Source organism: Emydura macquarii, unplaced genomic scaffold, assembly GCF_026122565.2.
Source record: "Emydura macquarii macquarii isolate MOO-44397 ecotype Brisbane River unplaced genomic scaffold, CSIRO-AGI_Emac_v2 contig_2786, whole genome shotgun sequence".
NCBI lineage: Eukaryota > Metazoa > Chordata > Testudines > Chelidae > Emydura > Emydura macquarii.
The window spans coordinates 1-27,524 of NW_027132923.1; the positions used below are offsets into that span (position 1 = coordinate 1).

At 42.5% G+C, this 27,524-nt stretch overlaps 1 protein-coding gene across 1 annotated transcript; it reads right to left on the minus strand.

The window, feature by feature from the left end:
- Positions 1 to 196: 196 nt before the first annotated feature.
- On the minus strand, positions 197 to 16,566 carry CUNH4orf17 (chromosome unknown C4orf17 homolog; the record flags this gene model as incomplete). The annotated part of the gene is made up of 5 exons (XM_067567593.1): positions 16,413 to 16,566; positions 2,675 to 2,887; positions 2,495 to 2,562; positions 1,267 to 1,434; positions 197 to 445 (listed from the first exon to the last, which is right to left on the minus strand). Coding segments are annotated over exons 1-5 (852 nt in total), but the record flags the coding sequence as incomplete, so codon positions are not given.
- Positions 16,567 to 27,524: the final 10,958 nt, after the last annotated feature.

Consider the following 27,524-nt stretch of genomic DNA (forward strand, 5'->3'; position numbering starts at 1 on the left):
GTCTTTGTTGTTTTAAGTCAGCTTCTCTAACCACTGTGTACCTTTTAGGCAAAAGAAAGAATACTCTGTTGTGAAGAAACTGTCTGTCTCATAGCAAATGTGTGCTCTCATAGGCTTCCAAAGAGAAACCCTTCCAGGGTGTAACCCTAGTTGGACTTGCTGAATTAGTCACAATTGGAAACCTGGGCACTGTAACCCAAGTGTTGGTCTGAGAACGGGTGGATTGTGGCGTTCCATCCCAGAAGAGGTAAAGGCCTGACATCTGTGGGGTTGCATTTGGTGAGACCATAGGAAAGGACAGCAGTGCAGCTAGCTGAGTAACTGACAGATCTATTGTTATTTTAACACGCACACGCGTTTTACCTCTTATACTTGCCCTTGCCAGCCACTCTTGGATCTCTGCAAGGGAGTCTGTCTGTAGAATGTCACGGAGTTTTTCCAGGACCTGGAAGAGGTGCAGTACAAAAATGACTCAAAAGGGCTGCAAATATGTCAGACAAGTTTATAGCACTAAACTGTTTACAATTTTTGCCTGTTTCAGTTCAGACCCAATGTTGTGCAATTGAATGTGCAAAATTTTAGTTGTGCAAAGTGCCCAGAATGAAATTGCCTTTTTTTTTTAAATTCACATTTGTGCAGCCCTAGTAGACAGACTTTCAGCCTGAGTAATGAGGAGAGAGCACCATCTATACAGCACTGTGGGGGAACTGGGGCATTGGGGTGTGCACCATGCACAGAGCATTGCAGAGGGCACTGATTGCAGCTCCGGTATCTACTAGTCTGCTGCTTCAATTTCTAACATTTCCAATAGGAATAGGAGGTTTTCAGTTCAGCCAGGACAGCTCCCCAGGAACTCCCAAAATAACCTCTGAATACCAATTAAACAGATCAGCCAGATACAGGCTTGGTCTACACTTACCTGACGATTCGGTGGCAGTCTACGGGAGTTACGCAAGCTATGCAGAGTAGCTTTCATAACTCCCGTCGACTGCTGTGCTTCCCTTCTGCGCACCAATGGGAACTGCATTCCCATCGACACGCGCTACGCCACTTGAGGGGGTGGTTTACCAGCATCAACTTCTGGATCGATTGAGCGGTCTTCACTGACCGCTCAATCCATCCAGATAGGTCAATCTGATGGCAGCGACTTTGGCGCCGTCAGTGTAGATGTACCCACAGACTGCAAGAACTGAAACCTCCCTGCACCCCCTCCTGGGAAATGGAAATATAACACAAAAGGAAAACACTACCGTACTTGTCTCTCACTTTTATTTCCTGATCCAAGTAGTTTGGAACATAATTTATATTCTCTCTGACTTCTGGCTTGTAATGCATAAAACGGGCTGGAGAAGAGGGGCGGCTAAGAGACGAGGGATGGATCTCGTGGCCAAGTGCAGTCAGTGGACGAGCTAGTTGTTTTTTCAAAGCATCTTCCTAAGTAGAAGGCAAGGTATGAAAGGATTTTACCAGTTACACAATTGAAGGTTAATGAAAAAGAAGTACCTGACCTCGCTTCCCTAGAAGCCAATGAGTATTTTACCATTGGTTTCAGTGGGAGCAGAAGTACCATCCTGAAAACCGTTAGTGATTCCATGCAACAAATGGGGAGAAATACACCATTAATAATTAAGCCTCCAATAACTAGTCACAATAGGTGTAGTGAACCCAGGTGTAGTTGCCATAGCCAGATCCACAGGACTTTGAGTGAGTTTAAGTACCTACACAGTTAAAAGGCAGCCAAGTGGGAATCTTGTGCCTGATAAGATGCCTAAGTCTGTGGTTTAGACACCTAATGAGTTTTGTGGCTCTGGGTCATAATCCTTTAATCTGGATTTTTCTTATTAAAAATAATCTCTGTGGATGTGAATTGTTGTGGGCAAAGTTTTGCCTCCAAGCACCTGTTATAGGAGAGTTATAAACTCTGGAAAAAGCAGGGATGTGGAGAAGAAAACACGCTAATTGAACTGGTGACAGGAGGTCAGGACTCCTGGGTTCTGTTCCCAGCTCTGACACTATATAGTTCTGGATGAGTCACAACTTCTCTGTACCTCCGTATACCAATTGGTTAAAAAAATGGGTGTAATACTGCACTTAGCGGGATGTTGTGTTTGTAAAATGCTTTATGGATCGTAGAAGAAAGGTCCTGCATGTGCAAAGTACAACTATTTGAATTGTTAACTATATCAGATTGTGTGTATAATATAGCAGGTTCTCGGACTCTTAATTTGTCTCAATTATTGACACAAAAATGCTGACTAATGAAAAATTGGACAATGTTTATATGATAGAAATGAATCCCACATCATTCCAAAGCTCCCTCCCCTACTTATTTGATGCTTTTGATCCCTCATTTGGAAATGTTGTAATATTTTAAAGGCTGCTGTCTGTGTTGCACACTTGGTCTCCCTGGCGGAGTGAGAGCTCCGAGTGGGTGTACAGTATCTAGGTGCTGAGCGCACACAGCTGATGTGAATAACTGCAAATCTTTCTTTACTTTTCTCAGTAGAGCGGGGGAGTCTCTTGCCCTTTTGGACAGCTCAGCAATTTCTTCTCTCCCAGGCTCTGGAAATCAATAGAGAGAAATGTGCTTTCAGATAGTTTATGTTGAAATCAAGGCAATAACATTCAACTTTTAATAGTTGGGCGGGGGGGATGCAAAATTGTGGCTACTCACGTGAACCAGGCCGTGATGGACCTTTCCCAAAGTGTGGATAAGCCTGGAGGCTTAGCGTAGTGCTGCTAGGAGACGGAATGCCCAGGACTTGTCCAGTTAGCATTGGTTGCTGATCATGTTCTCGCTGTGGGATTAGAATTTTGCTGGCAGCCTGGTATGGTCTTGGAAAACTCCCTGCATCTCTCACCACGCAGATAGGTGCATTATTTAACCCTGGATGAGAAGAGAATACAGATGCAAACTATCACCCTAAACAAACACGTGCAAACCATCACAGGGTAGGGCTCTGCTGGGTGGGTGCAGACTGCAGCTATCAAAACTTGTTTGTTTTTGTATGGAGTGAATTCAGTGCCTGTGAAAGGCAAATGTATACAGTACCAGAACTTGTGCTGTGCAGAAAGGAGAGTGTTGATGTAAGCGGGTCTGAACGAGCTCCCTCTGCCGAGCAAGCTGGGGAGAGGGAGGCTTCAGGACCAAACTGTTTACATGAACACACCCACTCTGCACAGGTATGCAGCAGACAGAGCTGTGTTGTCAAAGTGATTAATTTTGGCTGGCATTGGGTTAGAAATCACTTTACAAATTCATTTCACTTGAAAGCAGGAGAAATGAAATATCTTTGTCCTTGTTGTATGATCAAAGGGCAGCAGGACTGTGCTCAGTCTGTCCTGATTGAGCAGGTTACCATCAGCTGAACTGAACTCTATAAGCAGATCGGATGCCAGATCCCTGTGAAAGACAGAAGGAGTGGGGACAGGTGTCCCTGCTGGGATGGGGGAAATGGGGCTCTGCCTAAGAATCCCAGACTGCCCCTGCCCCCGCCCCTCCCCACTGTTCAAAGATAGAGCTAATTAAGGCAACATTAGGCATCTTTTTTTAAGTGATCATTAGAGCTGAACTCACTTGTTGTGTTTCTGCTCCGCTTCAGTACTGAGGTTCACCCACTAGGAACTGACCACCACTAAGGCCTTGTCTACACTAGAAAAATAATTATAATTCCTGCGGTGGCTGATGTCCACAGCACTCTCCTTGGATCGGTGGAGTGCGTCCTCACCAGGAGCACTTCCACTCACCTATGAGGGGCAGTGTGGGGAGCTGAGAGCCCAGTCTCTCTGCTCCCTGCCGGCTGCCCCACAGGCTCCAGGACTCCCAGTGGGCTGGCCCGCCTCACTCCTTGTTCCTCACTGGGAGCCAACCCCAGGATTCTTCCTTCCCCATTCCCAGAGAGAAGCCACCCGGAGAATCTCGCCTTTGGGGAGTGGGAAGCTGCCTCAGCTTCTCGCCCAGCTCCCTGCCCGCTGCGCTGGTTCTTGGTGGGGAGCAGGTGGAGAAGCAGCCCAGGGCTTCTCCTCTCCCCATTCGGAGCCAGAAGAAGCCACCCAAGGCTTCTCCATTCCCTGCTCTTCACTGGGAACCGGGCAGCCATGTCAATTTCATGGCTTAGCTGTGACCATTGACAAGGCTGCCCTGGATCCCTGCTGAGAGCGGGTGGAGATGTGCCCAGGTATTTTGACCCCCTCGCAGCTGGGAGCAGGATCCAGGCGCCTGGGCATCTCATCTTGCTCCCAGCCAGGAGCGGAGACCAGTTGCTCAGCTCTCAGCTGGGCTTTCTTGCAGTGAGCTTGACAAGAATGACAGCCCCACAGCTGATGTAAGGGGGACACAGTGTCTACACTGACACTGCATCACCCCATCTAAGTGAACATGAGCCCTACACCTCTCATCAAGGTTGTTTTATTTTGTGGACAAAACAGTCTAGTGCAGACCAGGCCTAAGAGCTGAAATCACTAAGAGCTGGCTCAAGAGAATGGCCAGCAGGTGTCGGAGGAGCGGCCAGCGGAGTAGAGTGGCTGACAAGGCAGTTGGCGGAGCAGTGAAGTGAGCAAGGTGTCTTCTTCCCCTCTCCCTTAGCCGGGGTGAGAGGAGAACTCTGCAGCTGCATCTCTGAACGCTGGGTCTGCACTAACTAAGGACAACTACTGTGAGTGGGGTGCTGTGAAGGGAAGGGCACATCAAAGGAACTTCTGGTTATTGGACTTAAGAACTTGAGGCAAAAGGAAACTGCCCATTGTACACTGAGGTGAGTGTTTTGCTCGTGGTTTTGTGCATGTAAATCCTGCTTGTGACATTTTCCCTAGTTAATGCTAGGTTACTTCCCCTTTTTATTACTAGTTTCTTTCCTACACTCAGACTCTGCTTGGGAGAGGTGGCGTATTGCCTCTAGAGGTGCCCATGGGGTGGTGTGTAATTGTTCCAGGTTATTGGGTGGAGGCTTGAGCCGGTTTTGTGTTGCTTTGTTAAAAAGGAACCCCTAGATATTGATCCTGGCCCTTGTTGCTGCCAACTCCAACTGGCAGAAGGGTTACACCACCTTCTGCGTGACTCTTGAAGCTAATCCAATATGCCTCAGTCATGACTCTGGGTTCTGTGATTGGCTCCTCACACCCCGTGCTGACACAGACCAAAAATGCTGCAGAAGTTGTGTACACAGCCCTTGTGGGGAGTGAACACCTTGTCGTTTGAGAAATGACCCTTCTAGCTGATGCTGAAAGGGAGAAGCATTGACACGTTCTGCATCCAGCCCTTTATAGGTGGAGAAAGGATACATTTTTATATATATTGCTTGATAATATTGGCAGGTTCTGTGCAGGTTTCCCTCTGCATCTCAATTATTTCTGTATGTTGCGTTGGGCTTCTTCTCTTAGCAGGCCACTTTGGGTGTTTGTCTTTATGGAAAAGTTAGCGCACCAGTAAACTAGGGTGTGAATTTAAAGCACACTGAGCATGCCCTTGGGTGTCTTAGATTAATGCACTTCCAAAGTACCTGAAGGTGAGTAGTAAGTGTGTCTACACTGTTAGCTAGAGCAGAGTAGCTAGTGTGCCCTAGGTATTCCGCACTAACTACTGCAGACTTTTTCCCCTCGTGTAGACAAGCCCTTACAACCCAGCAAGGTTTGCTCTGGGTTCCCTTACATTTTTAAGTCTGTAGGAAACCAAAACCCCAAGTGTAGCCCCTCGGGGCCACGCGTGAGTGAACAGAGACCACCTGTTATAGCTCCCCCAAAACAGACAAACTTAAATCAACAGGTTTCCCACAGCTCTGCCTGTGACCTTCAAACACCAAGTCTGCTTATTTAGCTAAAGGAGCCACTCTGCTAGCACAGCTGGCAGAGGGAACGAACTGTTAAACATTTGAAGAATAGGTATGATCTATTCCAGCAGAGGGCACAGGAACATAGGCGGTAGTCAGTTTATTACAACAAACAGTAGTTTTCACTTGGTACACAAGTGATGATAATGTCCTAATGGCTTTTCTTTCTTTCCCTAGGTGTAGAACTTTGCCCTTGGCTATATTGAAACACATTTTGTTTGAAACTTTAGTCCTGGATGGCATTGTTATCGACTGTCCCAACTCCCCAACCAACCTAGATCACTATATGGATGCCGTGCTCTCATTGTTATGGACTGTCCATCCCCCCCAATCTTTGTGTCATCCACAAATATTACCAGCAGTGATTTTATATTTACTTTGAGATCATTGAAAATGTTGAATAGTGTCAGTCCTAGTACAGCTGTCCACTAGAGCAATTCAAGTTTACTTAACTGGTGTTTTAATAGCTAGAAAATGTTAAGCCAGGTATGTATCAAACATGCGCCTGCCTGCACGCCTCCTTTCCTTTCTTTATCAGTTGACTCCCATATCAGTTTTCCTATTATTATACTCCGGATTTATGTCAGGTTACCCAGCCTATAGTTACGTGGGCCATCCCATTTGCCCTTTTTGAATATTGGCTCAACATCACTATTCTTCCAGTCTTCTGGAATTTCCCCAGTATTCCAAGATTTATTAAAAATTAACATCAGTGGGCTAGTGATGTCCTCAGCCACCTGGGATGTTATTGGCCAAGTTATTTGGCCTTGTTAATTTTAAGATGTTTATCCTTAGTAGCTGCTGTCTAACGTCCTTCTCATTTGCTATTAGCTGGAAAGCACTTCATCAGCAGTATCATGTGATAGAATATGTCATCCTGCTTCTTTCCAAGAACAGAACAGAAATGTTTATTGAATACGTCTGCTTTTTCTGCATAGCTAATAATGATTTTAGCATCTTCATCTAGTAATGGACTGCCACTGGTGTTTCTCAAACAGTGGGTCACAACCCACTGGGTTCTAAATAGGTCCCTTGACCAGTTTGGAGGGGAGAGCTTGGGAGGTTTTGATCGCATCCCACACTCACCCTGCAGCATTGCCTCTGTCCCGGGGGGAAGGGAAGCAGGGAGCTGGGCCCAGCCCTGCAGGAAAGGGGCCACCACTGTGAAGTGAGTGCAGGACCTCCCCTCTGCCCTGGACTGGGGTCGTGGTGCTGGGGCAGAAGGTGCTGCTACGCTGGTGGTCCATGCCCCCTCAGCAGGAATAGGATGACTTAGGACAGAAGAATCTCATGCACAGTTACAGACTGGGGACCGACAAGGTAGGCAGCAGTTCTGCAGAAAAGGACCTGGGGGTTACAGTGGATAAGAAGCTGGATATGAGTCAGCAGTGTGCCCTGGTTGCCAAGAAGGCTAACAGCATATTGGGCTGCATTAGTAGGAACATTGCCATCAGATCGAGGGGAGTGATTACTCCCCTCTATTCGGCATTGGTGAGGCTGCGTTTGGAGTATTGTGTCCAGTTTTGGGCCCCCCACTTCAAAAAGGATGTGGACAAGTTGGAGAGAGTCCAGCAGAGGGCAAGAAAAATGATTAGGGGGCTGGAGCACAAGACGTATGAGGAGAGGCTGTGGGAACTAGGCTTGTTTAGTCTGCAAAAGAGAAGAATGAGGGGGCATTTGATAGCAGCCTTTAACCACCTGAAAGGGGGATCCAGGGAAGATGGAGCTAGACTGTTCTCAATGGTAGTAGATGACAGAACAAGGAGCAATGGTCTCAAGTTGCAGTGGGGGAGGTCTAGGTTGGATATTAAGAAAAGGTTTTTCACTAGGAGGGTGGTGAAGCACTGGAATGGGTTATCTAGGGAGGTGGTGGAATCTCCATCTTTAGAGGTTTTTAAGCTGCAACTTGACAAAGCCCTCGCTGGGATGATTTAGCTGAGAGGTTAGTCCTGCTTTGAGCAGGGGGTTGGACTAGTTGACCTCCTGAGGTCACTTCCAACTCTAATCTTCTATGATTCTATGAGGAAGTGGCAGTGGAGGAGGACACTAGCCTATCACTCTGGACCTCCCCCATCAATTTGGACCTTGGATGGGTTGCAAAAGAGGACAAAATGCAGTTGGTGGGTGTGACATAGATGTCCCTTTGTGGCTCACTACTCTGTGTTAGCAGCTCTTCTCACACCTGACACACTCACTACACTTAACACACTTGTCATCATCTCCATCTAAAAGGTGGCATGTGAGATACCAATGGAAAACTAATAACTCGCTGAGCATTAATATTCTTGCAAGATGTATGCACAGGGTGTGTATGAAGAGTCATGAGTATGTGCTAGAATTACGTTCATAAAATTTTTGGCAAGCAATCCATAAACCCAGTCTGGCCTAGACAAAGGAATGTGTATTTGTTTGCCTGTCCAGCCTGGTCATCAGGCAGAGACAATGACAGTCCATCTACATATACAAGGTGAACAAAGCTCAAGTGGGAGAGAAGCCAGCAGGGCATTTACTCCCCAGCAGGAGAGAGAAACATTCTCTTGGCAATAAAGACTGGGTCTGAACCTTCAATAAGTAATTGAGTCAACTGATTGTATACAATATTACCGTATTAGAAAAATGTATCAGGTAAAGCCCCTTCTGAAAGTTAATGACACACTGTGATTAATATCATTGTGAAATGTATGTATTAACACTATATAAGGAAATACGGATACTCAGTGATATGCTTTAAAGTCTGTGACTTTTGGCTTTTCCGATAGACCAGATTGTATCAGATGATGGCGCCCCTTTGTATGTTACCCACCAGGTGTGAACGGGTTCATTTATTTCTTAAAACCAGACAAGCAAAGACAAAACGAGACAAATGACTGTAGGGAAATCTCTAGCATGAATGAGCTCTCAGGAATTAAAATCATGGGGGTTCATTTATTGTAAATCTCTAGGCAAGTAAAAGTGTCTGGAGAAGTAACATCCCCTGAGGGGAATTGCATCTACTGGCTTGAGTGGATTCAAAAGGTTCAGCAAACAAAACTGAAACAAAACTGAAGAAATGACCAGCCTGATATAAAGGAGGAGTCACTCTCACTTGATGCAAGAACTAATAGGACATTGTGACCAAGAAGGACAGGCCCTGCAGCAAGGGTTTAAAGGATTTCAAGACCTCCCAGGGTTGTGTGTGGTAGATAGGTATTATCTGGTAGCATGCATGTAAGCTGTTTGTTGTTTTATTATGTTTTCTGTGTAATCCTTTTGTTCTGAATACATGCTTCACATTGTGAATACTTGCTGGTCACTGGTTAACCCTGCCATTGCACCTCAGTGACAACATAATGGCTGTTTAGCTAAATGCAGATTTATGACGATGATCACAGTGAATTGCAGGAGGAATTGCAATCTTAATCCCCAGTCTGCAGGGAGAAGAACTCTTCTTACCTCAAGAAAGGTGATGACCAGAGGCCTGAGTAGGTGCCCTCCAGGAGGCAACAAAGGGATCAGAGATGCAGTTGCCTTGGGAGTGTGACAGTTTAAATAAGGGTAGGTCTATTGGAAAACTGCAAATTGAGCATGCACTATAGATTCCCCCTGTCGTCATCCCCCCCCCCCCCCCTCCCCACCCTACAAACCCTTTAAGTGTTGACAACACGCAGGAGAAGAATAGGATGGAAACTGGTTTCATTTTTCTAGAAATTGGGTGCCTGTTTCTGAGATGCTTTATGGTGGCACCTTATTGAAAAGTGACGTGTCACCAGCAGTGACAATTTCTAGCACCAAAATTTAAACATTAGAATGTTCTAGAAGGTCCTTTCCCCTCTGAGGTATCCATGGTGGTCTGTGGGGAACTGCCAACTATGGCATGCAGGTCATAAAAGTGGTAGGTCTGTGGCTCAGCACCAAAATTGTTGCCATCCCTTGTCTTGTGGTATGCCTGCTATGGTTCCTTTGCTTTCACGCGGCACTGCTACTGATCCCTGTCATACCCCTTTGCCTGAATCCTCTGTGCGATATTTCATAGGTGTCCATGTTTCTATGGCTAGTCCATAGCTGTGCTTGTACGGCCTCTTCTCCTCACAGGTCGAGGAGATCCAATATCTCCTGTCTGTTCCAGGCAGGAGTGTGTCCAGTGCATGGAGCCAGCATAGTCACTGGGCAGTTGCACACAAGGGAGAGCTGCTAGTTGTGCTCACCAAGGTAGGTAACAAGGAAAAGACATTTAAAAAATACATGGGGAGCTAAAAAAGGGGTGGTGGCTTCTGGTCTTCATGTCCCCTGGACAGTGGAGTTGACAACTGTGGTCAGAAGAGTCACTGTCATGGGGAATAGGGCATTGTGAGGCAGTCATTGGAGGACTCTTAGGGTTGACACAGGTCAAGTGTCTACATCTGCACTGCATTGACCTCAGTAGGTTAACCATGGTTCCCATCTGAGGAGGTGGTTTTACTTTGTCACTGTACTGAGGCACTTAGGTCAACCAGAGACAAATTTGAGTGTAGACACTGTGATGTTGAGAGACTGGCTCATGCTAAGGCTCCTAGGCTTCAACTGAACATTGACAAACATATTGCTGAAGCCAGTCTGTCTCACCTGTGAGGTAGTATTGTTAAAATAGGTATTAGAGTTATAAAAATGTGTTAAGGATTTAGACCAAGGGTAATCAGTTAATTTTTGTCAAGGTCCACATTTCTTGGTCAAGGTATAGTCAAGGTCCAGACTCCAGAGAAAATAATACAATAAAAACAACAACAATAATACAAATATTTCACAGTCCATTCAAAAGCATCTGGCGATCTGGATTTGGCTCTTGGTCCACCACTCGACTACCCCCTGGTTTAGACTTTACGGAATGCTTGTAAGTTACTGCATGTACTAATCTTGCTTACAATATCTGTATTCCATGTTATAAGGTAAAGTTTAAGTGTTTGCTTTGTAACAATAATACTTCTCTCCTGACTGGTGATTTACAAAGTGTGAAATACTAGTTCGCCACAGGAGATGTTATCTCCTGCCCAACAAAAGAAGGCTCATCAACACCAAACAAACCTTTGTGGAAACATTCCTCCCAACAGCTGAACTTTCAACTTGAAGCAGAAGGGGGGAAGGAATAAAAGGACCTAACAAGGAGAAACTGTATCCTTCATGTTGCTTGAACTCTAGGGGCAAGAATTGCTAAGCAAAACCAAAAGATCCCCAGTGCTTGGCCAGGGTTATGCCTAGAGGACATATAGAGCTTGCCTATTATAGAAGCTTCTATTCACTGGCAATCCCTTGAACTCGAAGATGGTTGTCTTTCATGGATTCTCCATTTCAAATTATCTTTGGGTCCACTGATGGCTGATGAAGCCTATTCTAGAGCCGCAGACTCTGCCACATGTCAGACACACATTTCCGAGCAGGGTGGATGAACCTGGGATGCTGTTTCGAGCCATGGTGCACTCCTTCTGTCTCTCCTGTTTTTCCATTACATGAAGGCACATCTGATTCTCAAAGTGCTGAGTTCCCTGTCTTGTGCAATTCCTCCATTGTTGTTAGGCCTGGGCTATACATTGCTATGAGTGGATGTCAATGTTGCATTTCCTAATATAAGCCTTGAGGACGTCTCTGCCCTCTTCTAGCACATTTGCCTTGGCTGAATAGAGAATAGAAAACTTGTTTTGGCAGTCTGGAATCAGGCATCCGAACAACATGTCCTGCCCGAAGTTGATGATAGATCATCATCGCCTCAATGGTCCTTATATCAGCTTACGAGAGGATGCTGATGTGAGGACCTCTATCAGCCCATTTAATTAGAAGAATCTTATGCATACAGCGTTGATAATACATCTCCATCACTTTAAGATGTCTCCTATATGTTGTCCACGTTTCAGCCCCATACAATAGGGTGAAGACCACAACAGCTTTTGTTACCTGTAAATTTGGGTTGAATTCTGATGTTACAATCTTCAAACATTCTCTTTTTCAGACAACCAAAAGCTTGATTAGTACATTTGTGCCGGTTCTGGGGGCAGAGCTGCATTACTACCCAGCATGTCCACAGGTGGCGGATGCTTCTATTGCCTTTTGCAATTTAAGCCTGGAACTCTTTTCTGTGTACCTGCTTTACCCTTGTAAAAAACTCTCATTTCCTTTTCCTCGCTAATATATCTCTAGATTGTTCACTGTAGGATTGGCTACAAGGGTTGTCTTTGGTGTGAGATCTAAGGTGCAATTGACCGGGGATAAGTGACTGATCCTTTGGGACTGAGAGTAACCTGAATATTGCTGTGATCTATCACAAAAGTATGCTCACCAGGGTGGGACGATAGATTGGACTACCCAAGGCATAGAACTTGCAACCGATTTGGGTTTTGTGCCCTGCTTCTTAACAGTCTGCCCTGAGATTGGTACTCATTCTCTTGTGCCACTGTTGGACAGACAGACATGCACAAAGACGTCAGCATAAAGTGACTTATGCCACCCTACCATTGTAGTGTAGATCAGGCCAAAGGCAAATCAGGTTACTTTTATTCTTTCAAAAGCCTCCATTCCAGATACAAGAAATACCGTTACCTTATGTATACCTTATGTATCTTCCAAACCAGTTTGGATCTGCGTCACCCTTAACTCCTCACTGCAAAAGGTATGTAAGCCATGTGCTCCATAATTACTCCCTCCAGTCCTACATCCACTAATTTTAATGCTTCTCTGATAACCATTTAGGGACTAAAAAAACAAGAGTCCTGTAGCACATTAAAGACTAACGAATTTAATTTCTGCAGGCATAAGCTTTCGTGGGCTGTAACCCACTTCATCAGATGTAAGGAATAGAAATCACATAAAAGTATATACACACACACACATCCAAAGGTAAGTAACAACAATGGGGAATGAAGTGGGTTACAGCCCACGAAAGCTTATGCCTGCAGAAATTAAATTCGTTAGTCTTTAATGTGCTACAGGACTCTCCTTGTTTTTGCTGTACCCAGACTAACACGGCTACCCCTCTGGAACTTTTCATTTAGGGATTGATCTTTGTTCTCCTTAATGACTCTCAATAAACCTTTGGCAATAGACATCTGGCCATGTGTGAGCATTTCCCCCCAATACTACCAACACAGTGTATTTATACAGAAATTACACAAAAGTTGGACGTTTGATACAGACTTCTACACTGGATATCCAGATAGCTCCATCAGTCACAGTCAGCCTTTCCCAGGGCTCTCAAGGGAATCCCTGTTCAATCCCCCTCTTCCAGCAAATGGACAGGACAGTAAACAAAACCCCCAGATCCAGCTGCCCCTAAACTTTAAGTGTGTGTGTGTGTGTGTGTGTGTGTGTGTGTGTGTGTGTGTGTGTGTGAGCACTATGTGTGTGTGTGTGTGTGTGTGTGTGTGTGTGTGTGTGTGTGTAAGGGGATTTTTTCTCACTATGCTGGGCTGGGCTGCGGCTTCCGAAGTGTCAGAACCAATGTCTCATCTTGTTCCACAGTAATCATGTTACAGCCAGGCTATGGTTGGTGTGTGCTCGCAGCTGTCATGTATTGTTGCCTGCTCATTTACATTTGAATTGTGCTTGGTAACTGGTTTTTAAAAATTGAAGGAGTTTGTAATGTTTTCTTCTTCAGAGAGAATAATAAAACGGAATAGGTAGGTAAAATAATTCGGTCCAAATTCTGCTGTCAGTTACACTGCTATAAATTTGCCTTCTACAGAATGCAATGGAATTAACTCCAGATTTACACCAGTGTAGCTGAGAGTAGAAATTGGCCCTTAGTCTGCATATGCTGGTCTGTTTACAGGAGATACCTTTTAATTTTGTTCTCCGAATAAAGCTGTAGCGTCGAATGTTCAAACTCGGAGTATGTCTTCACTGCACGGTGAGGGTATGTCTACGCTGCAAAAAAACCCAAAAAAAACCCGTGGCAACAAAGCCTGGGTCAAGTGATGGGCTCACAGGGCATGAGCTGTGTGCTAAAAATAGCAGTATAGACATTGTGGTGTTACCGTGGCTTCAAGGGAATGAATGGAGTCTTCAGGGTGTGGGAGCTGACAACTGGAGGAGGCAGTCTGGCAAATTCTCACGGCTTTTTCCAGATTTAGGCCTGGCTCTTCTAACAGTCTCTTTTTTACACTGATATCTTTTATACCCTTCACAACGTGGTATCCTGTCACTGACTCAGCTCGAGTCAAAGGAGACCTTTTCAAGGATTTATAGAAAGCTGTTTAGATAAGTCTGATGTGTGTACAAAAGATACGAATACATATGTGCTAAAAAAATTAAATAATAATTATAAAGAAAATAAATTAAAAAAAAGCTGTGGTGTTCATGTGGCTTTAAGAGAATGAGTAGAATTCCAGTGTGTGGGAGCTGAGCCGACAGCTGAAGGAGGCTGTTGGTTTTAGGTTAGATGTTAGTGACCTGAGAAGCTGTTCGGTGTAAATGTTAACCAATAAAGACTGTTGTTAAGTTACTAGCAATGAATTATTATTAAGGCTAGAGCAGATTACAAAACAGCACAGATGTTTCTGCTCAGGCTGGAGTCCAAGCTCTGAAACCTGGCGAGGAGGGAAGGTCTCAGAGCCTGGGGTCCAGCCAGAGTGGGAATGTCTACACTGTTATTTTTAGCCCTATAGGGCAAGCCTGAGTCAGATGACCCAGACTCTGAGACTCTCTGCCATGTTCTTTGGGTTTTTGGTTTTGTTGTTGCAGTGTAGACGTACCCTGACTGGCACCAAGTTTAGCCTATCCTGGGCTTGAGCATCGCCATTGCAAAGCCATACTTGGGTTACTGCATCCTCACTGGTGCTCACCCCTCTGTGGGTGTCAGTAGGACTTTTGCGGCATATCCCATAGTTCTTTGTGCTGAGATGCTCTAGGATTGTTTTCCAATCAGTTGTGAGAGAACTTGCCTGTCCTGTGGGGGGATTGTGAGAAGGCACTGGAAGACTATCAGTACTGATGTGATTGATTTATCCTGCATCTTGACTGCAAAACAGGTGGGTTCCATCCCCAAGAGTGGTTCCCACATCCCAGGCTCTTATCTGTACCTCAGCAGGGTAAACTAACCCAGGTTTAAAGCAGCTCTTAGTCTGGGTAAAAGGTTTTTCATTGTGGACAGTAGAGAAGTGTGGGCTAAAACTCAGGTAAGGAGCCAGGGTTAACTCTGCAGTGAAGACTTAGGGCAGGTCTACACTGACGTCAAAATTCAGTAGCAGTCAATGGGAGTTACGCAAGCTACTCTGGGTAGCTTGTCTAACTCCCATTGACTTCGTTACTTCCCTTTAGCACGCTGTCTCCATTATGCTGCGCTGACGGGAAATGCGTTCCCATCGATGCAGAGCTATGCTTTTTTTGGAGGTGGTTTTAATAGATCAACTTCCAGATCGATTGAGCCTGTCTTCACTGCCACTCAATCGATGTGGAAAAACCAATCTGACAGCGGCAAATTTGCTGCCGTCAGTGTGTACATAGCCTTAGCCATTTCCATATATCAGGTTTCTGGAGGAAGGAATCACAGGATTTTGAACATGTCTGAGCATGACAAGATATGGTAGAGTGCATTCTGCACCCCAAAAGGGCTCAGGTCTTAATTAATGAACAGTAGGAGACCGGAATTCCTTTCCAGCTGTGCTATAGAACATACAGTGGTACATTCCTCTCCAGCAAAGGCTAGTGGGGCATCGGTGGTTTTGCCTGATTAAAATCAATGTTTTCCTTTATCAGGCTTATTCTATCTACAGTTTCTTTCTGTTATACCAAAGCTAATCCGTTTCTTCTTCATTAATAGGGACAATGGGCGATAGGCACTTAATTGTCATTTGTACCTTTGAAAATCTCTCCCTTAAATTTAACCTTTACCCACTTTAACAAGTTGTAAGATAATCTTAGAAATGGGAAGCAGATGCCCTAGTGCCTAGATGCCTTTTGGCTCAGCGGTTTAGCAAATAAATTGATGACAGAATCTCACTCTAAACAAGGCTAACTGTGAAGAATGGAGCATGTAAAAATGACACCTTTTTACTCAACAAGCTGCTCCCTAGGTGTGTTCAAAACTGGAGCTGGTCTGAAAAGAAGGTGGGGGAGCATTGCAACATTTTAAAAAATAATTTAATCTTTGCTGAAAGTTTCTGACCAGCGCTAATTCAGAGTCATACCACGCCACCCTCTTGACTTTACAGATTTTAAAAAACAAACAAAAACTAACTCCTGTTAGTTGTATTATCTCTCGAGTACTATAGAGGAATTAGTTGGGTTCATGAATCATTAGCCACAGATTTGTTAATTAAGTTCCAATTGTAGGGCCAAATTCCAAATGCCATGCATGAAAACCCAGTCTGAGACTTTTTTTTTAGTGATCTGACTTTCGATCTTTCAGTATCTACTAATATCTCTATCTCCTTTCCTCTCATTCTGGTACCTAGAGTTACACTTTGGATATGTTTTTTCTTGTGAAACTGGAAACAAACGTGAAAGATTTTTTTTTGTTTTTGTTTTTTTTGTGTGCGTGATCCCGTGTAATTTTTTTAAAAAAAGACAGAAAATACATGTGTTTCTTTTCAGGAAAACCAGGCTGGATATGTAGTCTAGTTGTGTGTTTCTATCAGGATGCTTTACCTTGAATATGACAGACTGTCCTGGGATGTGGGATGTGTCTGGAGAGAAAATAAGTCCCGCTTGCTCTTCCAAAAGGAGAATCACTCAGACTTTTCTGTGTTATTATTTTGTGGTTGAACTCAGGCTCAGGCTGTTGTTTGAAATTGATATTCATGATGTAACTTGGCTATTCTCCCCACCGGGACTCTTGGGGTAGTGGATCCTGATGGTAGCTCATTGGCAGCGGCCAAATGCTGGAAGTACAGAATAACAATAGTCATGGATATGAAGGGAACAGAACACTTTAATTTCTCCTTGTTTTTCTTGTAACTGTTTTACATTTTGTTACGGTCCCTTCAGTACTCCTTCTGTGGCAACCTGAGGAGGGCACAGACTCTGTAGACTGCCTTAGATGGTCTCCACTTCTAAGAGGATGGCACAGCCATCTTGGGACCATTTTGGTCATTTACTGCCAGCCAGCCCTGAACTGCTCTCCTACACGTGAAAAGTCTCTGCCTACATGGTCCACCATTCATTGCTGCACACAACTGGGCAGAAACAGGGACACCTCTTTGTAGGAGGAAATGACATAGATGGGAGACTGGGTATGTTGTTGAGTTGTGTGGGAAGAAGAGGTCAGGTTGTAATGGATGAAGACGAGGTGGAGCACAAAGGCCATTTTTCCTTAGGGTTTTGATGTGTTTATTAATACTAGATGGTATTAGCTTTAGATTAGCTTTAGCTTTAGATATATATGACTCACTATCTTCAGCTTGTTCCCTTCCCTCCCTCCAATTATAATATTTTCACGCTCTCTGTCTCTCTCAGCCCTGAATTTGCCATGTTGGACAAGATATATTTGGGACCACCAACTCTAAAAAAGCATCCTAAGTATGTTGGAGTTGTTTTATGCAATCTATATATTTACACCATAGGAAACGTTCTCATTTATACCTCTTTGAATATATATCAAAAGTAATTATTTTTCCTCCTGTTGTGTGTGTGGTTTCCCCCAAGTTGCCAAAGGAGTAAAATATGGGAGTTTTTCTGTTCAGCCATATTTGCCTGGCTGACCTTTACTAATTTTTTTCTTTTTTGGTTTGCCAAGTCATTTTACAGGAGATTGAAAATTCATAAGAAAAGATGAAAGCTGTTGTGCCCTTTTAGAAGTCAGATGTAACAGCCACACCAACTGATTTCAGACTTTGGGCTTCTCTGGAACCAACATGACTATTTAATTCTTTTCCTTTATTATTAGCATTTATGTTACAGGGGTAATCATTCCACCTCCTCAATTGTGATTTAAGAGTACACTCCAGCTCAGAATACGCTAATCATTAGTAAATCAAATTCATTCTCTTTTCACCAAAAGAAGGAAATGAAATGAAGGCATCATTAGAAAATTCCTGTTTGTAAACACTACTAGAGCCAGCCAGGCCTGTTCTGAAGAGAACCCTTTTAAGAACAGGTGTTAGGACTTGGTAGAGGGGATTTTCAGACTCAGCTGGGGTGAGTCAGATGATTGCTTGATGAGCAGCTGATTCCCCCAAAGGCTGACAGCACAGGGGAGCTAGGGGAAGCAGACTGGTTTTTGTGGCAGGCCCTGGGGCAGGCTGACTACTCACGGGGGACTGGGTAAGAGCTGCCAGGGGCAGGGAGGGTTTAGCAGTGAAGCTCCTGCGTCTGGGGAATTGTTTAGCTGCTGGATTTATGGTGAAGGGTTTTATTTGGGGGGAGGCTTACTGGAAATTATAGGTGCCACCAAAAAGGGTTTCCTTGAAGAAAATGCCTGCAGATCCTGGGGGTGTCACTGGTTCTTTCCTGGGCCGTAGAGACAAGCCAGCAGTTTACAGTAGGCTTTGCTAGTAACACCTGTTCTTAGGTAAGTTGTGCAAGATGTTTTCCTAATTAGAAAGTGGCATTAGCTGGCAGCCATGCCAGTTAGTCAACAGCTAACCAACGCCGTAAACCAAAAGCATCATTGACCTCTATGGATTATGAACTTTTCGTGAGTTTATAGCTAATCCAGATCAGTACAGTAGCAAGATGGATTTTGATGGGTTCCCAGAAGATAATTATAATTACATTTTAATTAAACTGCCTTCAGGAAGGGATAACATTTTTACTTCAACGTTCTAATGCGATGGGTATTTAACTTTGGTTCTCCTGTGTGCTCAGGACTTGTATTGCTTTCAACAACTGTTTCCTTACAACAGCACGCACAAGATGGTAGGTTTTTTCCAGAGATCTGAGAAGGCACAGTCCCTACCACAAAATGCTCACAAACTAAGGACAGGGATGGATAAGTAGGCAGGGGAACAACAAACTGGAAATTTTCACATAAATCATCCTAGATGTGCTGCACAGCAGAAGTGAATATTTAAGAAGCCCTTAAATATGAAGAAGGTACAAGCTTTGTGGGTAACCTCAGGGGGGTTGTATCATGCTTAAGAAGAAGAAGGCTGCAAAGTGACTTTGGAAGAGGTTGGCAGGCAAGGGTGGCAATGCTGGTAGAGTTGACGGAGCAGGAGACAATATTAATCTCAGTAAGGTTGACTAAGTAGGACGGGGCACAGTTAGAGAGAGCTGTTATGAAGTGATGACAAGAAGCTGACGTGATGTGGTGATGGATGGCATACTAGATGGAAGTGAGAGTACTGTGCCTGGAGTTAGCTGCAGGTTTGGACCCATAATGTTTGTGGAAATTCTGGTGGGCTCTGTTGCAATCTTAAAGCCAAATTCAGAGGTCCTTAGCAGAAGAAAATTCACAAAAGAAGCTGGATGAGTGACATTTGGTCAGTTAGGGATGTGACTATTTGATCTTTAACGTTTATTACAATGTAATTTTGGAGTACCTATTCAGGTGTGTAATGCTATTGATTAAATGGGAGTAGTCCTGAGAGTTGTCCCTATATAATGGCTGCAGAATTTAATCACAGTGTTTATTACCACCTGACCTCGTGTAATTTTCCAAGTTCCACCCCCAAATAAGTTCCACCCATGTGAGTTAGCAAAAATGAGGTGCCACTCAAAGTAGACTGTCCAGGTAGAACAATGCTGACAGAAAACAATCAGCACTGGGATTCTGAGTTAACCCTGACCAAGAAGAATGGAGCACTTCTGGTCAGAGCTATTGTTCCAGGATCTTTGCTGACTCTATAGTCACCTCTGTATCTGTTACCCTCAGTTCACATTCTTTAGGGTTTCTTCACAGCTGGGCCAAGTAGAGCCTCATATATAATGAAAGCTGAGATTCTGGAGAACAAAATAATGGCTTCAGAAAGGTGCTGGTATGTTGTGTGGATGTGTGCTTGTTGTTTTCAAGCCTTGATAGAGAATGGGAAGTACAGCAGGAACTTGAAATATCATGCAACTGGTAAATGTCAATATTTTCAGGGCGCCCACTGTTCATTGGCTTTTTGGTTACAGTTACACATCCTTGTAAAGAAACAAACTTAAGTTGCTGCATATATTAACCTTCAGATGAATCTCCAAGCAATATTATAGACCCATCTATACTGCTGAAGCTCTAGCTGCTGCTTCATTGATAGTCCTGAGTTTATCCACAAAACAAGTACATCAAGGGCACTGTATGCTTCAGAAATATGCCTCAATTCTTTATTGGAAACACCACCTCGAAGTCTGGAGGGTAAGTTAGTCTCCATGCCTATTCAGTCATTGCCTTCTTGTCTGAGGCTGACAATTCATTGCACATAGGCCACCAACTATCATCGGACAGTAATAACTTGTTAATTCAAGGACCTGCGCTTGATTTAAATGGGCATCATAGAGGTGAAAGGCCTCTTATTCTATTACTAGTCTCCTAAAATATGTTCTACCCCACCATCCATTTTCCTGAGAAATCATTACAGACGATGAAATTGAATAAGCTTCACCTCCTTTTACTTGCACAGTGACTGATGGATGTCCAACAGGTCTAGATAGCACTTTCTGTGACCCAGGGTCAGATTCCAATTTCATACGCTTTCCTGTGCAATGTTGGCAATGCTAGCCTTTTGCATGTTTTCCCAAGGGCAAGTTTTTTCAATATTTAATTGCTTAAAAGAGTGTTGCAACAGTCTACATACTATGCCTCTCTCATCTAACTAAACACTGCACAGGACAGATACTTGGCTAGTTTATGTAAATAACTCTCTAGGATGCATTGTCCTTCTTGACAGTCCATTGATTAAAATGGAACTTCCATAAAGGAGAAATTTGCGTGGCAAAGAGCAACATTAAATCCAAAATGTGCTGGTTTTTTTCTTTTCTTTTTTTATTTTAAAGAACTATAAAGGGAATGCTCTGGGCAGAGGGTTACCTATTGCTTAATGCTCATGTCTTAATGGATGCCTGAACCAGCTCTCATTGACTTAAATGGGAGTTAGACCGGGCCCTACATTGCATGCTAGCCAGTTTCGTTTCAGTAGGTTTCACTGTTCAATTGCACCATAGTTAATTCGGTCACTGTGATTTGATTGCAAGAAAAAGTCTCCAAACCTATGATGTGTTGTACGGCATCAAAGCACAAGCTTTGATTTTTACTGTGATCTTCTTTAACTAAATAATCTATGGGGCCAGCTATAAGATGACTGAACATGTATTGTATATAAAATTAAAACAGTGTTAAAATACACTCAGCAGTTATAATGAACTAAGTTTACCTTTTATGTAGCTTCAGATTTGCTCTGAAGTCTCATTCTCTTCTGCTTGCCTAAACAGGGAAATCATACCACTATAATTATACCAGTATACCTCCCTATGGGCACAAACTCTTATTCTGGAATGAGTATATGGGTCAATCCTGCCTGGATGGTGGATTGTTTGGGAACAGAGCGAGTGTGGAATTAATGGGGCATTTTTGTATGGGGCACAGGGGAAATACATGTACTTCACTTATTTTGCTGTGTGTGTGAGGAGAGAATACTTTCTCAGGAGATTTAACATGTACTATCAACTAAGGCAGAGCACTTTTGAGGGAACGCCCTGTTGAAATGTTGCTCTCCTACTCTACTTATCCCCTTGGGAAATGTATGAGTGAATAAACTGATTTTTGCAATGTGCTGAGAGAGGGTCAACAAACTCAGGATCTGCCTGATAACAAGGGAAAGTGAATTCCAGGGTTGAAGGCCTTCCATGGTGATCATCCTATCCCCAGACAAACAAATCTAGGGATTGTTAGTTTGAGTGTCCCAACTGATCTGAACTGCCAAGTTGGCGGACTAGGAAAGAAACAGTCTTTTAAATTATACAGGGCAGAAACCATCTTGTGGAATGGTTCTGTAGCCTTTTTCATTATGTAAAATGTCTGGGATCATCTAAAGTACCTCAGAGACCACAACTAGTAAACGAAGGAGGTAAATAGCAGAAAAGGGAGGAAAAGGAAAGTGGTAAAGACAACACTAGATTCTTTCCATTATCACTGAATTAACATTCAATCACATATCCAGATTATTTCCACACAGCTAAAATAAACTTCCTTATTTAATTACTGAAAATGTGCTTTTAGATCCATTGTACAGGCATCTGATTCATGATGATCTTCTCCAGCACTTGAGATTTTTAACACTGAAATCTTTTAATGTAGCTTTTGTGGGCCTGATTTTTGTCACACTTTACAGCAATTTAACATGGGTGTAATTCTGCTAATTTACTCCTGATTTACGTGAGATAAGTAGACCCTATGATTTTTATTCTGGCAAAATGATAAATCTGTACTCTAATTTTTTTTTAAATGCTTTCCCTCAAATTTGCTATTTTAAAATGTGAAGCTGTCGCCCTCAGAGCTCAGCATTGTGTTAATCTGTGCTGAATATTATACTTGTCTAAGTGTATTCTTTGATGCTAATGTCCAAGTGAGTATTAAAAAAAAAAATTCTACCTAGATGCTTATTTTTATCCTTTTGGATTAAGATAATCCAACTTCAGAAAAATTGTGCTATGGCACATCTAGCAGTATAACATCAGTTCAAAGTAGGCTACTGGTTTACCAATTTACATATTCCAAGAAAGATTTTCACTCTGAATCTTATAATGCACATGCAGGATGACACATGTTCTTAATCTGATGTCTTTATTCCAGAGCTAGAAATGGTGTGTAAATCCATTTTTCCTCTTTCACACAATAGTGTCTGAATTATTTGTTCTTTTTGTGATAACCTTGAGCAAAAAATACAAACGTATCTTCCCTATGTAGCATTTTTCTATGTTAAGTGCATACAAATCCACATAGGAGACTTTTTCAACTGGAATGTAAGCCATCCAAGCATATTTTTGTCTAATAACTTTTGTAGAGAAGAGAACAATGGTACTGCAATATCAATAAGCTCCTTCATATGGCTACATCATAATAGTATGTCATCCTAGCTTTCTATTCCTCTGACTTTAAATGCAATCAAGTAACACAACAGTGCAGCAGAAAAATTAATTGTTCTATAGATTTAAAAATGAGACCATTAGATTCCATGACCAGATAGAAAAGAAGTAATTAAAACTACAAAAATGCCTAGTCATGGCTCATTCCTACAAGTATGGGTAAAGAATACTGTCCACTGGCATTTGTGAAAGCTTTACAGCTATTATCCTCCTCTTTGCTCTTGGAGTGTAAAAGACTCTTCTCTTTTATTATGAAGGTATCTATTCAAATTCATGTCAGTAATTTAGAAACACTGAAGATTTTGTTTGTAGAGTGGATTGATCATTTTGGACCATGTGAATTCCTAGTAGTCTAGGGGAAGAATAGCTTACATCATGCAAATGTCTTATTTCTCTAACGTGGTGAATGTTTTTCTTTTAGTCGTGAATTGTTCAGTTTTGTTAATGGCAAAATATAACTTCTGGTTAGGAGACTTTTATCCAAAAGCCCTATAAAATCATTGCTTTTCAAAGGGTATGACATTTTGTGATATATAATGTGTCATGTCTTTAACTTTAAATCCTTTTTTACAAAACTTGTCCATAAAATCACTTGTATGAAATGTATGTGCTTTCTCCAAGTCTATTTTAATCATCTCTCTTGTGTGATTTTTTGGTAATGTTTTAGGTCTATTTCTTACAAGAGAATAACCCTGTCAAACAATGTCATCTAACAATATAATAAAGTGATATCATTTAATATATTTTCTTTTTTGATGAGGCAAACAAAAGAACTCCAAAATAAGCCTAAGATTATGTCTTAAGTTATTTAAAATATTTCAGTAATTAATTAAGATATATACATAAACAATATGTTTGTGACTTCTTTTGCTTACCATTATATTTTGTAATGTTTAACGATTCTAGCTTTGTCTAAGGAAAGAACTGGGATGTGTGAATGGGCACACACGTGTAATATTTAGTGCCAACAGTAATTTTCTATTTGGATGTTTCTCTTAGAATAACAGGCTTTCTTTAAAAGTGTTCTGGTGCCTGTACCTTGTCAGTAACATTAAAAAACCATAATTTTAATAAACATTTATCCATCTACATATCCATGTATATCTGGAAAACTTTCTAAAATGGCTTCATATAAAGAAATCTGAAAATACCTGACAAGCAAAATCTTGCAAGAGGATGGTCTTTTCAGCAGAATGCCAGGTAAGTAGAGCCTTTCTTATTCTATAGTAAGTGAAGCTTTCCTCTGTTGTATTCGATGTTTTAGCCTTTTTAGGTTAAATATTTTAATTGAATGGACAGTATGATCTTTTTTTTTTTTTTTTTTTTTTAAATAGCTACTTTTATCTGAGTTGACTCCCTCAAACTTCACTTACTCTTTTTGCTCTTTTAACCTTCTTAGCTCTTTGGTTGTTATGGTACACTGAACATCTTAATAACAGGCAGACAGGTGTCCTGTGACCTGCAGAAAGTCTGAGTTCTAGAATCTTTTCTCTCTAGTGTTCTGTGCATCTTTTATGACATCTTCTAGCTGCACACAGCTGTAATGCCCCTAATTAAGGAATACGCCATGTGGTTATTTTGTACCTACTAGAGATAAAAGCTACTGTGTCTCAGAAATCCTTTTTCTATTATATACCATTATGCCTCTTTTCCATCGGAAAAATGATGTAACCCACTACTGAATCAGAAATAACTACTTTTTTTTGGAGACTCGGGAACACAGCATGTTATGATGCATAGCAATGTCTTTGGGCTAGATTTTCAAAGCTGCATGATTTTGTGTTGTGCATGAAAATTGAATTTTTATGGGAAACATAAATCAAAGAGATGCCCTGGTGACAATCAGGAGCACAAGTAACACAACTACATGGTTAATTTTTAACGAATTATGTCTGTAGAATCTAAATTGTTGGACACAAAAATGTGAGCACAGACACCAGGCAAGGTTAATGGAGGTGGTTAGGTATAAAATACGTGTTCAGGCATTGACCAGGTAGGCATTTAAATACAGTCATGGGATTGGCATCTGAACTATAGCTATTACCAGCAAACAGAGGAGTATCTAGAAAATGGATTGAAATAATGGGAGGTGGTGACTGGTTGTTACCTGAACTGTCTCTAGAGATACCTTGCCGACAAAAAGTCTTCTGTTTCCTGGACTACTATATTTAACATATGACCATGTGAATTCAACTCTCCATTGAACTTCAGTGAGAAAGTGATGTCACAGAAACCTTGATTCCAGTGGTTTTCATAGTCGTCTCAACCTCAGAGTTTGACTCCTTGTTGTTGCTAGCCTTCCAAATAGCAATGGCTGTCAGAAATGCCTTTTATTAATCTATGGTGGGCCAAGAGACATAATTTCTGTTGGATACAGAATTGACCACAGTGATCCATACATTTGGGGTCTCCAGGCTTAACTATTGTGATGCACTGTACCTAGGAATGATCATAGCAGCCTTAAAGGAACTCCAACTGGTTCATCATTGTTCATTGCGCTTTCTAGGGAACTCAGGTTGATAGGAACACACCAGCCCAGTGCATTGGCTCCTTAGCCAATACTAAGCTATGTCTACACTGACGGTGGCAAAGTCGCCGCAATCAGATCGACTTATCTGTATCAACTGAGCAGTCAGTGAAGACCTGCTCAGTCGATCCGGAAATTGACGCAGTTAAACCACCCCTGCAAGTGGCGCAGTGCAGTGAAGACGGCGCACAGAAGAGAAACACAGAAGTCGACGGGAGTCACACAAGTACTTTGCATAACTCCCATTGACTGCTGCCAAATCGCCAAGGTAAGTGTAGACCCAAACCCTAGATTGGATTCAAGGTTCTTATACTGATTTTCAAGGCCCGCATCAGGAAAGAACCAGACTGTCTTAAAGACCCTCGCCCTCTCCCTCAATCTCCATGTCTTTCCTTATGTCTGTGACAGTTGTGCTCACCAGGAATGTGGATTTGTGGAATTATCTGCACACAGAGTGAGGGTTCTGAGAGCAGAGGGCACATCTGTCAGCAGCTGGCCCACAGCTGCAGAACTTCCTCCCCGGGGGAGATTAAACAATATGAATTACATTGCATTCAAGAATGAAAGACCTCATCTTTCTGCAATACTTTCTCCAAAATAATAGGTACTCCCATTGCCCGGGGCAATAGTTACTGTACTCCACACATAGTAAAGGATGCCAGAGCAGAGATGGAAATGAGGAAAGTAGAAGATAGGATTTTTTTTAAAAAAAAACTTGCTCCTGGAGAAACCAAGAGCCATTTTGGTTTTTGAGTTTGTGTCATTTTGTCAGTCAATGAGAGTAGATGCAGAGATTGCAGAGAGGAGCAAGGCAGTGAGACCAGAAGGAAGTGAAGGAAATTGGTGGCAGCAGCTCTAAGAAAAGGGGTTGTGTTTAGCTTACTGGAACCACTGCTATTGCTGCCCAATAGAGCTCCTGCTGCTCTTGCCACCTGAAAGTGCCTGTTATTACTATTTTCCTATAAGGCTGTTAAGCCAGAGAACTTCTTTCAGGCAGAACTCATCATATAGAGATGCAGGTTGGCTAAATGGAAGAGACTGTGTGGTGGGAACCAACAATACTGAGTAACTAACTCTCCTCAGATGTGTGAGAGAGCAGAGCATGGAGGAGAGCTGAATTAATCAATGACCAGTGCTGCGGAACAAGAGCTATCTGAAAGTGAACAAGCATGAGTGAGGGCAGATGTTGTCACAGAGAAATCAATGGGAATTGGAAGCATCTCCACTGGGTTCCTCTCTACATGGAAAAAAGCCATCAGAGGCAAGAGATGGCTGTGAGGAGGGAAGGAGAATGTGGAGCATGGGCTGATGCTGGATTGTCTGGTTTTACAAGGGGAAATAGGCGAAGTAAGATTGTCACTACACCAGGAGATTCAAAGGCAGATCTTCTGTACTGGGCCACATGAACTGCATATTATGGATGTACTTATATTTAATAAAAGCACTTTATTGATCTTTTTTGGGTAAAGGCATCAACTTTGGCATGAGATTGTAGGTTTACACCTTAATAAAAAATGTGCGTGAACGTGTGTGCATGAGAGAGACAAACAGAGAGAGAGACCATGAATGAGCAAGCTCAAGGAATATACGTCTTCATTAGAAGTGAAATGTGACATGGTAGATTGCAGCTGAAAATTCTAAGCGCACAAGTATTGTTCAATGAGCCAGGCAAATAGGTGGCATGATTTCTTATTGCTATTCAGTTCAGATTTCTTCAATATATCATACAATGTTTAAGGAAACAATTGCAGCAAACTAGTTTACAGCAGTCTTGCTTCAACTCCTGGCTATCTGAATCAGAATAATGCTCAAAGGCTTCAAACTGTTAGTTTTAAGTTTTTTATCATTAATGTGGTTGCAACAAAACCAGAGTTCAGTTTTTCACTTGATAACCTATGATTTACTGGTAGCAGCTATGCAGCAAACTAAGCAATAGCCAAATTGAATCTATAAAAGGGCTATAGTGGCCTGCATTAACAGCTCATTTAGTATGAACAATATTTGAGTGTACTGCAGTGGGGTTTTTTTCTGTTCTGAGTATAAGAAATGCTGCAAATTCTGCAATAAAACAATTTGCATTATGTTGTTAAATGTTGAATTTTTAATAGTTGCCACTGTATGTAAATAGAGAAAGGAAGAATAGATGCAGATGGGTAAAGAATAGGAGTGCTGACTTCCAAGGTTTTAGTTTCTATGGGGCCTCATTTTGATAACTCATGCTGGGTAACATC